At 49.8% G+C, this 11,446-nt stretch overlaps 4 protein-coding genes across 4 annotated transcripts; 3 read left to right on the top strand and 1 right to left on the bottom strand.

Moving 5' to 3' along the window:
* Positions 1 to 1,123: 1,123 nt before the first annotated feature.
* Positions 1,124 to 1,701, top strand: UREG_03091 (uncharacterized protein; the record flags this gene model as incomplete). Its single annotated transcript, XM_002543529.1, has 2 exons — positions 1,124 to 1,205; positions 1,346 to 1,701. The coding sequence occupies 2 exons, from the start codon at positions 1,124 to 1,126 to the stop codon at positions 1,699 to 1,701; spliced, it is 438 nt and encodes a 145-aa protein (XP_002543575.1).
* A 3,109-nt stretch (positions 1,702 to 4,810) lies between these two features.
* Positions 4,811 to 5,395, bottom strand: UREG_03090 (uncharacterized protein; the record flags this gene model as incomplete). Its single annotated transcript, XM_002543528.1, has 2 exons — positions 4,811 to 5,124; positions 5,329 to 5,395. 2 exons carry the CDS (start codon positions 5,393 to 5,395, stop codon positions 4,811 to 4,813), a joined length of 381 nt encoding a protein of 126 aa, XP_002543574.1.
* Positions 5,396 to 6,734: 1,339 nt separating this feature from the next.
* Positions 6,735 to 8,108, top strand: UREG_03089 (uncharacterized protein; the record flags this gene model as incomplete). Its single annotated transcript, XM_002543527.1, has 1 exon — positions 6,735 to 8,108. The coding sequence occupies one exon, from the start codon at positions 6,735 to 6,737 to the stop codon at positions 8,106 to 8,108; it is 1,374 nt and encodes a 457-aa protein (XP_002543573.1).
* Positions 8,109 to 9,485: 1,377 nt separating this feature from the next.
* Positions 9,486 to 10,595, top strand: UREG_03088 (uncharacterized protein; the record flags this gene model as incomplete). Its single annotated transcript, XM_002543526.1, has 4 exons — positions 9,486 to 9,650; positions 9,735 to 9,856; positions 9,937 to 10,253; positions 10,327 to 10,595. The coding sequence occupies 4 exons, from the start codon at positions 9,486 to 9,488 to the stop codon at positions 10,593 to 10,595; spliced, it is 873 nt and encodes a 290-aa protein (XP_002543572.1).
* Between the last annotated feature and the right edge of the window lie 851 nt (positions 10,596 to 11,446).

Here is an 11,446-nt window from a genome sequence, read left to right as displayed (position 1 = left end):
CACCCGTGTCGTCCGCATTTGGCATTTGCGGTGTTTGCTACCTATCCGAGCATATGAACAACGACGTTTGTGCCATTAAATCCATGCATAACCGCTTCCAAAGCACTCTGTATCGTAGTTTGTACTCGAATGCATTCACTTTCACGGGAAGCTTCTTATGCAAAGAAGCTGTTTCACAGCCCTGTCCATTCCCGCCTCGCCATCCCATGCCGAGCAACACAGCACGGCACGGCGGAAGGGAATAATGCGAGCTCGCGCAAGGTCAAGAATTTGATTTCTGCCCGAGACGTGTTTTGACCATTTGTTTTCGGCCTTGGTTTCGTTATACAGAGTGTGGTTAGAAAAAAGTGCGTTTTTCCAGGAAGCAGGCAGAAGCAAAGTACGGAGTGATGGCTCTCCACAATGCCAGCTTGATCCTGATATGCGGGATGATCGGCTGTCGGAAAGGCGACACACATCCCTCCCAATCCTACCAGTAGTTAATAGTGTCGTTTCGTGGTATGCATGTTGAAACAATGCGTTAGGACCAAGCCTCGATGCAGTAGTTATTCAAACGTGCCGAATAATTCCCGGGAGTAAAAAGAAGGTAAAAAAGGGAGGACCGTAAACTGCGGCCAACAAAGCATATTCAGAGTAAGCTTACTCCGTATAGTTGATCTTGATTGCTTGGTTCAACCTCGCGATCATACACACTACATACATATGCAGCAGCTCATGTGAGTTAAGCTTGGATCAATCAGCTTCTTCATGCTTGAAGACGAGTGATTTGATTTGCTGTGTGAAATTAGAAATGTGACGGGTCAACCAGATCTTTTGACTGAGCCTGCCTTATCTGCTGTTGAATGGGGGCTGGTTACTTGGTGCTCGATTTCTCTTCCACCTTTCGCATATCGCTGTCGTTTTCGGAATAGGATAGGCTGTAAAGTAGCTTTTTGAGTATGCGGGACCGCTCCTTTTACTTTTGAGGTACTGGCACAAGGTCTAATACGGGCGACGATCTTGGGATCCCGACTATCTGGTCGCGGCGTTGATGCCCAGCGGTAGGTATATGGGAAAACGAGAATAATACTCCGTACTCCGGAAAGTAAAGGACGCTGGCATGGAGCAGACTCGAGGCTCTAGAATGGCCGAGTCTAGCAACATCCTCCAAGCGATCATCCAAACGCCTGATGGTGCAGCCGTGAGGTTGCGCGATCAATTCGCCGGTGAGCAAGGCAGCGAATCGGAAAACATGCACTCCGAACCTTTTGCCGAATGAAGACATTCCATAGCATTTCTCGTGAGATTTCTGGAGGACAAGCGAGACGTTTAGGGCATTTTAAAGGAGGAATAACGCTCATGCAAGGGCGGAACTATGTTTTTTTGACTTTCCACTCCTCCCCTCCCAGTAGAGAGAAGGTTGTCTCTCCGATTAATAGTACTGCGGAAAAATGGGATACTTTCAAAGAATTTTCGAAAAATACCAGGGTCCAAGCACGGTCCAGGTGGAAACTGTGGCTTGAAACCGAATCAGAATGCGCGGTGGAAGAGCCATGTGTTACACGGAACTCATCCCGGAGAAATGGTCACCTGATGGCCTTCTTCCCTGACTGTCATGGTGGTCGGATGAACGGCATACCACTAAGAGGACTAGCTCGTCGTCAGGCTGAATTTCGCACCAGACAGTCGGGGGGGAAACAACATGCGGCTGCAGCGGCTTGATCAAGTCATGTCCTTGATTGGCTTGCGGTTCTCTTCCCTGGGCCTCGGCCAGCGAGGAGTCCTGGTTCTCAAATTTAATGGGAGATCTGGCTGGAGTGTGGAAGGATGGTTATAGGAATGGATGGGATAATAAGGGGGGATCTGAGATATATTTAGGATGGCTGTACTGCGTAACTGAGTGCTTCCTTGTCAGCAAAAAGCTGGGATACCGTCTCGAATGTGAAACTTGCCCTTGCTCGCCGGTATGCAAAGCTAGTTATAATAATACTTGCACATATCAAAGGTGTCGTGGCCCTAACGGGATCACAAATCCGGAATCTTCGACGATGGACAGCTTGGTGTGATCGGCATTCGGCTCAAGAAAAATACCTAGCTAGCCTAAGAAGGAATTTGCTGCGTTAAGATTATTTGTGCCGGCTTTTTCCTTTGGTCGATAGTTCGCTGAGTCGTTGTTCAAAAGACTTCTTCAGCGAAAGAAAAGTCTGACTTTCTGGCCACAACGGTATCGATGCTTGTCAGGCAAGCTAGAAGGAAAAGAAAATACCAACGGCCAAGCAGTTAGGTTTCCCTATTCCCAGCAGAATGGTTATGGTTGCGATTTTGAATTCGAGCCGAGCAAGCTTGCTTGAACCCAGAGTTTGCTTTTCGATTGTCTCCAGGAAAGAACATCAGAGAGGAGGGCTGACTTCTCAGGCCTCGTATCAACGGCTCTGGAATCAGGAGAACATCTCGAATACGATCGTGATCATAATTTCTTTTCTGCCCTGTCACCTTTTGCGCTGTCGTTTGGTTGGGTTGGGCTCGTCCTTGGGTGGGTCAATCTCAGTAGGGCATTTTCAGCCCTGGTCCATGGATCTAGTGGAAATTCGCGAGAGAATAAGAAGAAGAATAATCACTCCTGGGCTCTGCCGCTCTGGAACGTCGCATTTGACCGTTAATCTTGGCTGGGGCTTGATCACCAATAATAGGCAAAAGAGTCGTATGTAGCCATCAACGTTTGCTTCCTCATGCAGGCAACAGAGTGCCTTGTCTTCATCAAATGGACGAGCTATTATTAGTGCTTATCAGCGTTTCACTTTGGCTAGAAGAACTCCCACGTGGGATATTGAGTTTGTTCGTATCGACACAGCTGTCTTCGAAGAATGATATCTGGCAGGTCAGATGCCCAGGACAAATCTCCTTTGTGCAACTGAAGGTGATCTAGAACAATCAGGATAGCCCCTTGCGCGCTGTCATACTCCAGACTACCGAGGTACCTCCAGAGTGCCTTGATCGAGTGGACAAGGAAACCCGTCAAAGGGGCACCGAAAGGTTACAGCCGCGATGGCAATTCCAACGACATGATTACATCATGCACCAGTACTCGAGACGGGGATGGATTACGCACCCGCCCCCAAACTGTCAACGAGCAGGGCGGACGCACCGCAAGCACTCGCACCCAATCTGCATCCCGTGATCACTCTGTCTCGGGCGGGAGTCCAGGCACGATGGCCCGGATGAAAATGAAGAGACTACCCTGCTTGGTGTGTTGCCTCGTGGCTCCTTTTTCGCCTTCCTGTCCTGTGATGACGATGTAGACTCGATGCGGAACATCCGGATACGCAATGACATAATGACTTCTATCTGGCATGAGGATGAATGGTCCTGTTGGAGAGCCGGCAGAGTTTTCTCATCGCTTGGGCAACATAGAGAGGGTCCACAGTCTTGACTTTCGAGTCTCGCGCGACGGGAATCATGCTTAATTTTAGGCTTGTTTTCCTCTCGTGGATTATCCCTATCCTGGTGTTCTGGCTCATTATTGTTTGCTTCATTGTTCTTGGCATTATCATTCACTTTCTCTGTCGTCGTCCATATTATTTCAAAGCCTGGGAATCAGTGCTTGAAGCCGAGCGCGAGGCAGAAATAGAAACGCTCTGTTGCGCCAGTCGGCCGGATGAGACAGGATAAATCGATGTATCGCGTGAGTTGACCTGCAACCAAGGTCATGTTTCAAGGGAAGGGCCCCCTGGATCCTTTTAATTGGTGCTTTTTTAGCGAATTGCCAGCACACCAAGATGAATATCCAAGACAACCAATTATTATACATGTGGTTGTTCTGAAATCCCACAGATCACTGGGTGTTTCGGAAACGAGTAGATCTGCAAGACTTTTTTCGACAAGTTGTCAATCCTGAGTACATTATGGCGAGAGGGAGACTCCGTAACTAGCGGTTGATATATTGTTCTGAAGCTGAACGAACACCATCCTTTTTTAGGTTGACTTTTTGGACCCTGAATATCGGGTAAATCTTAGCTTGCTGGAGCATCAAACTGAACTCTTTTCTCTGCTGGAAAGACTTCGATCAGTCTGGCCGGTTTCCTTGGGACTTGGGAAGCCGTGGCTCATGCACAAGGGGATGTGGAAACAAATAAGTAAAAGAGAGTTATCGACCTTTATCCGTTTTCATCCATCGTTGACATCATCCCTGCCATCACTTTTTGCTCTGGTGCTTGGTGGCTTTTTCGTTTCTCGTCATCCACTCGCGCCGACCAGCTCCACCGTTTATTTCTTCGATCCACGTCAATCGCCATATTGATCTGCTCTTTTCGCATTCCCCAGTGGACAGTCTCGATTTGGATTGCCTCGGTGATGAGGGCACAACCCTGCATTCGCATGATATCTTCCTTCTTCCCTTTCTGATCAACAGAAGCTCATCCGTGTCGAGATCGTCCCTGTGATTGGTGAACAAGGACCAGGCTTGGAGGGAAGAATCGGGCATGTGAGTATATGCACGCACTCCTTGCATGGAACCATTCGACGATCAAACGTAATCCCACCATTCCATCCGTATTATTTCTGTTGTGCCAGAAGAGCAGTGCCCGTCCATACTGCGTCGTATGGATGGAGAAAGCACGCAACAGAAATCTTTATTATTAATCTACCAAGACGCTCGTGATATTCTTGGTCTATGATCAGGACATGTTCCATTATTCGACCGGAAGTTGACACGAGAACAAATCGCTGGGCCAAGGCCTGGATCTGACTATTGTTTTGACACTCACTAGTCGCCTGGCGCTCAGTCTGCCCTACAAGCCTCATCCCTGACATCCATGAACGGAGGAATTCTGCCTCAGGTTGTGCGCTTGATTTGAGGGAAGTTGTAAACGAACCGGTGAGGAGAATTGCCGCCTTGCTTGCTTGTCTCGACTCTTGCGGCGTTTTCGCCCCGGTCTCTTCGGGGAGTATGAAGCAGTAAAAGCGGCTGTTGCTTCTCTTCCTGTCGGTGGAAATGTGCTGGCCCACTCCGTTCAGCCGTCTCTTCCCGCCTCTGACTCCCATGACCACTCTGGATTCCAACACCGACGCCCCTTTCCAAACTCCACAGAAGTAGCAGCAGTAGCAGAAGCAGCAGAAGCACTGTAGCAGCCAGCCCGAGCCAAGCCGCTGAAAAGGCCCCCAAACCATCAGCTCACGGATTGGCTGACGGGGTATCAGGGCAGCAGCTCACACCCCTCCCGCAGATAGGCTCATATTTCTTCGTGGCCATCTTCGTCACCGGTATCATCGATTCTTCAGGCTGCGTCAGGGATTATTTTAAAATAACTTTATCGCTGCAGCTAATCACCAGCACTCGATCGGCCTCCTGACCTCTCATTTGCTCGTTTTCCCTGCTCTCATCGTCCTGCTCCGTGGTAGTATTTCCTCTAGCGCTCATTTTCCACCTCCATCAAGGGCCATTCCCCCGTTGCTTTTTCCTCCTCTAAACGTATTTTAATCTTCCCTTGGCCTGTTTTGTGATTATTATTGCTTTTCATCGCCCCCTGCCTGTCACGTTTTTGGCGGCTGCTGTTTAACTTTCAACCTTCTTCAACCTGGTCCAAGTGTCTTTTCTGAGCCCTCCAAGCTTGTGTAGAGCGGTCTCTCGGCGGGGATCGAACGGGAGAAGTCCGCATCGAAGCAGCGCGGAGTCGTCGTTTTGCCTGAGCGTCGCCGGGCGTTCCCTTTGTGCGTCCGATCCGTGACGGCGAGCCCACCACATTGCGACCACACCCGGGGCTGGGCTGTGTGATTTGTGGCGATACCAGGACGACTACCAAGCCAGCTGTAGAGTTTTGAGCTAATTTCCTCAGACTTGACCGTGGGACTTCACCAACCATCGCCGTCTGTTTCTGCCCGCTGTTCCAATCACGGCCGGCTCTCGCCAATCGAGTCCTCTTCTGACCCACAAAGGGGATCGCAGTGTTCGTCCCTTGGGAACTCAATGTGTCTGAGACCCAAGGGTGTGGTTTAGTGCTCAAAGCTTTTTAATAATAAGGACGGACATGGCCTTTTGAGTGGTGAAGCGAGGAGGCAGAAGGGGAGCAAGAAAAATAAGATCTCGCCCACCGGCTCCAAACCATCACGAACCCCTCCATCGCCCAATTCTCTCCAGCAAGCACAAGCAAAAGAGACTTCCTGCGACCCCGTGTTTCCTGTCGATCCGCAAACTCTCGAAAAGAAACTTCATCGCTGCAGCTTGAAGCGCGGGGAGCCAAAAGGCGAAACGGGAGGTGCAGCAAAGTTTCGTCTGCATCATCGACGAGCCTCGAGAACGCGCGCCGCTTCGAGATATCTCACTGCTCACGCTCTTCGCATCACCGTCCTGCTGGCCTCCAACGCGAATTGGAAATTGCCATCGTCAGAGATTACTAATAAGTCGTCAACTCCGGCCTCCAGGCTCGCCACACCGACGCACACACACGCACAACTCTCGCTCGCACACACACGCTCTGCTTCCTCCGCCTATTTACACAACAGTCACGTCATCAATTCGGACCAGAAGCTCCGTTGAACTTCTTCCTGGCAGGGTTACTCGAGAGAAACTCACCGTCAAAAGCCAACCTTCATTGCTGATCCTGCGCCCTCGAGGGAGCGTGCGACGCAGAAAGCTTGCCCTTGCAGTGCTGCTCCCAACTTTGTCTTACCCTTTTACACTTTACTTTCCCTCCTCCTAACTCTCGACGGTTTAAGCTACAGCAGTTTGCCCTGGCCGCGCTGCGGTCTTGTTCTCGACCATGGGTAACGGCACGACAGCCGTGTTGGAGCCTACATTCACAGGCTATGTTGCTACGACGCACGACGCCCTGATCCTCTTCGAAGCCTGCCTTACGGGAGTCCTCCATCATGTCCCACGACGGCCGCACGATCGTGAGCGGCCCCAGCTGGTTCGCAGTGGCAGCGTGTTCATCTACGAAGAAAACGCGTCGGGTATCAAGCGATGGACAGACGGGGTGACTTGGAGTCCCAGTCGCATTCTGGGGAACTTCTTGGTCTATCGAGAACTGGACAAGCCTTTCCCTCCGGGCGAGAAGAAGCGAGCGATGAAGAAGAATACCCGGCGTCCGACCCAGCCGACCCGCGCGGGAGAGCCATACCCTCGTCCTCAGACAGAGAGCAACGGCCAAACATATTCTCCATCCGCCACTTCCTCGGGGGGCTCATATGGAGAACGATCTGGACAGTCGGAGCTAGAACGCGCTTTGGTCGGTTCTCTAGTTGATTCATACGGCTTTAAGGATTCAGGATTGGTGAAGAAGACAATGAGTGTGACTGTGTCTGGGGTTACCCACCACCTGGTCTCTTATTACAGCGTGGAGGACGTCATGCGCGGAGTGCTGAGCCCACCCTCTACGGTCGACTCGCTCAAGTACATCAGGCCGCGACCGGAATTGACCACCAAGCAGAGCTTTCGCGCTCCCATCGACGATTTGGAAACTGGCAATATGGAGGAGTCGGACCCGAATCAGGCATACTACGGCTATCGCAGACCTATGGTCGCCCAAGGATATCCGATTCCGAACCCGAATTACTACTCCATTCCCGGGCCCGGTTATGTGCCCCATCCCCAGCAACCCAACGCGATGCCTGGCTATCCGCCTATGCCAAGCCATCCTTCATACCTGCAAAACCCTCCGCCCCATTCGGAGATGCCGCCGAAGACAGAAGACTATTCTACCTTCCGGGGCCCGCCTGCTGGATACGCTCCGGCTTATGATCCCACGAATCAGCAGTTGCATCATATGCCATCGCCAATGAGCCGGCCGCAGCATGCTCCGAATCCCCCAATCTATCGCACACCTTCGTTGCCTGGCCGCAGTGTGCAACCGGAGATGCCTCAGTCTGTAGACCCACACGCGCAGCAAACCCCGACCTCCTATCAGAGGGGCAGCTTCAGTGTTCCGACCCCAATGGATGGAAACCAAGCCATGGATGGTCGAAACGTGTTGGATAACCGGAATGTGCAATCAGAAATCCCCCAGGCCGTGGACACGAATCCCCAGCCGAATCCACCATCCTACCAAAGGAACAGTTTCAGCGTCCAAGGTGGAATTGAGGGCAGTGCTCCGGTTGACCAGCGAAGCATCAGCCAGAAGTTTCCGAGTTATTGAGCTTGTATGCCCTCGATGACGGGCCTTATTGTTTAGGCGTACATCATTAGTGAGTCTACGACATGCTCGCTCCAACTCCCCAACCAAAAGCATCCACTAAGTGTCCTAATAGCTCCCCATTGACCAGCCAGTGGTTCTCAAAAAATCAAAAAAAATCATATTTTTCAACAGGATTTAAATCCTATTGTGGGATAAAGGCGCGATTTCTTCTTTCCTTTCCCGTCCAGGCTGGGCTCCAGATAAGCCCAAGTTATTCTTCTTACTTTATTTTCTGCTGCCAAGCTACTGCTGCACCACACATGCCACAGTATGCTTGCTTATTTTGAAGGTAATCCTAGTGTTATAATGCGAAAAGAAAAAAATCAGGGTGGACAAATTGAGCTTTCTTAGGCATTTCGCTTCTTCCATTACATATGTTTCTCCCTTTTTGTCTTGGCTTTAGCTTGTTTATTTTTAATAACCAGCGCTCCTCTTGGTATATGTATGCGGTTTTGTTTGTTCCCCCCCCGCTTTTGCTTGCCTGGGTTGGTGGTGTGTGATGTGCAACGTGCAGAGAGATTGAAGTTGCTGTTTTTATCCCAAAATTGCTACTTGCATGTGAGGTTCTGTGTCATTCAGTGTATGTATTCAGCTGTGCTCTGTTTGCCTTGGCAACAAGGCTAGCAGAGGACTTCACCTTCTCGTCCAGCTGGCGGCTCCTGTTCCTAGCATTCACTATTCGAAGATTAGTTCACACGATCAATTTTCCCAACTACACTCCAGATCTATTACCACTCCCGAGTCTCTGGTCATCCCCAAAGCTTGAAGAATGGGACAGCTGCATTAGCTTTTATTTTGGGTTAACCAGCAAATAGCTTAACTGCTAGCTTCTTGGAGATTATGGAGCAGTAAGTTAATGCATAAATCGCCGTGATCATGAAGGTTAGACTCCAGAGTCAATCGGGATGCAAGCGGTTCCACCTGCTAAACCGTCGCTTCCCAGCCGCGCGCCTAATTACACTCGCGCCAAGACCGCCCTTGGAAACTCAATCCCCTGAACGACTTTTTTTTTCTCTTGCTGGTCGAGAGGGCGCATCTCTGGCCATCGTTTGGATATACCATTGTGATACCTTTGGAGAAAGCAAATTCTGTTCTAGAGGCGGGCATTTTTACTTGTGCATCTGTAGAATACATGCTGTTTTCCTTCTCTACGCTTCCACCCCAGAATATCTTGTATCAAAGATTGCAAGATGTATTAAAGGGCAGCAGGACTGAATTCATTGAAAAGGCTAAAGCTTGTCAACAAGTCCTAAAAAGCAGTTGAGGAGCCAAGCGCCGCTGCCCCATTCTTTCCGTTTTCTTCCCCAGCGCATCGCCATCAGGACTCTGTTCGCAGGCATGGGTGGTGCAGTCCAGTTCCACGCGCCTCTAAGAGCGATGCGTTCTACATACTTTTCTCCCTTGCTACGTACCGGGCTATTGCGGCGCTCTGCTTCATTGAACACTACTCAGCCTACCCGGCGGATCTCGTCTGGGTCCTGCCTCGGTTCCAGGCATGCTATGGTTTGGGCTGGACATTCGAGAAATGTTGTTTGGGAATGCAATGGTTTACGGTAGGCTTAATGCTGCTTTTCGCCGTGTTTCTAGCTTCTGAGGCTACGGTATGCAGTTTCGATGCTCACTGGTCGAGTTAGGTCGTTTTCTCAGCCGTGGATGAGAATGATGAGTTCGGAGCGACCGTCAGAGAATGGTGGGCGGAAATCGAGCTTGTGGGTGCCCCTTCGCTGCACGACCTGATATTCAGAAACTTCACGAAAGATGTAGTATAGAAAACTAATGGTCCACTCAGAGATACGACATCGACGTTAATCAGAAAGACGCTGACGTCTCGGCTTCCTACTCGTGAGAATATTTATACGATTCCGAATATTCTCACTTTCACGCGTCTCGTAGCGGCTCCAATGATTGGCTACTGCATTCTTAATTCCAACCATGTCATGGCTCTATCGCTCTTTGCTTATGCGTCAATAACTGACTTGGTTGATGGATATATTGCCCGTCGATTTAACCAACAAACGGTTGTCGGTACTATCATTGATCCGATGGCAGACAAAATACTCATGACGGTGGGAGTGATTTGTTTAGCTATGAAATCAGCAATCCCTGGTATTTCCCGACCTCTATATTCACCCCTTTTACAAACAACCGTTCAATGAATAGCAGCTTACATTTATCCTAGTTTGGCTCGCCGGCCTAATCCTCGCACGAGACGTCGGGCTCGCAATATCCGCCATTTACTACCGATGGATCTCCCTCCCGCCACCGAAAACAATGGCTCGATATTGGGATTTTTCTCTTCCATCCGCAGAAGTCAAGCCAACACAAATTTCAAAAGTGAATACTGCCCTGCAGCTTTTGTTAGTCGGATCAGCGGTGGCGATTCCTGTTATTCCTGAGGCGGTATTGAGTGCATGGAGTGTACATGAAGGGATGACGGGATTGCAGTAAGTTTTTCCTCTCCTATATTTTTCGTTTGGATATCTTTCCCTTCCGACTATCCCCGCTACGAAACCTCAAAATCTCAATTTCTCGTGGAGGAGAGAATTATTTCTTACTCGCAATAAATGCCGAGAGAAGAGTAGTCCTAGCACATACGACCACAGGAAGTGGAAAACAGGGCTTCCCGTCCGCTCAGCCGTACTTAAGCCACTTGCCGGCCGGCTAGTAGTTGGGTGGGTGACCACCAGCGAATCCCGGCTGTTGTATGTTTTATGCGCTTTTTGTTTTTCCGCCCCCAAGTCTTCACCGACCAATGCTTGAACGAAATCGGTTCCCTTTTCTTCGATCTTTCAATGTTCCCTTTATTTTGCCGTTTTGTTGTTACTATTCTCAATTTTTTTCCTTCGCCTCTTCAGTACATCGTACGCTAACCACGGTCGCAAAACCCAACTACAGATACCTTGTCGCGCTAACTACCGCCTGGTCGGGCTTGAGCTATGTTTACTCCAAAGATGCAGTTAAGATTCTAAGTAACTCTGAAATCGAAACCCGAATGGCCAAGAAGAAGAACGAGACGCAGAAGGGGCAGGGAAAGGATTGAGCTGAACAGGGCTAATCTGTGAGATTTTGCATATGCCCCAGGAGAGAAATCGATGACGATAATCCACTCTACAGCGTAAGGAGAAGCGATTTCAAGGGCCTCTTGAAAGCAACCCTGCTAGGAACACACAGTAGGCAGTGGGAAGATTAATACGAGTCCATGCTACTATAAACGATCTAGTCAATTACAGTCACGAATCTAGGAAATGAACATCCCACCCTGTGATGTAGGCGATATTTCAGTTTTGAAGGGCCATGAT

Source organism: Uncinocarpus reesii, genomic scaffold (genome assembly GCF_000003515.1).
Source record: "Uncinocarpus reesii 1704 scaffold_2 genomic scaffold, whole genome shotgun sequence".
Lineage (NCBI taxonomy): Eukaryota > Fungi > Ascomycota > Eurotiomycetes > Onygenales > Onygenaceae > Uncinocarpus > Uncinocarpus reesii.
This window is presented reverse-complemented; position numbering and strand designations above follow the sequence as displayed.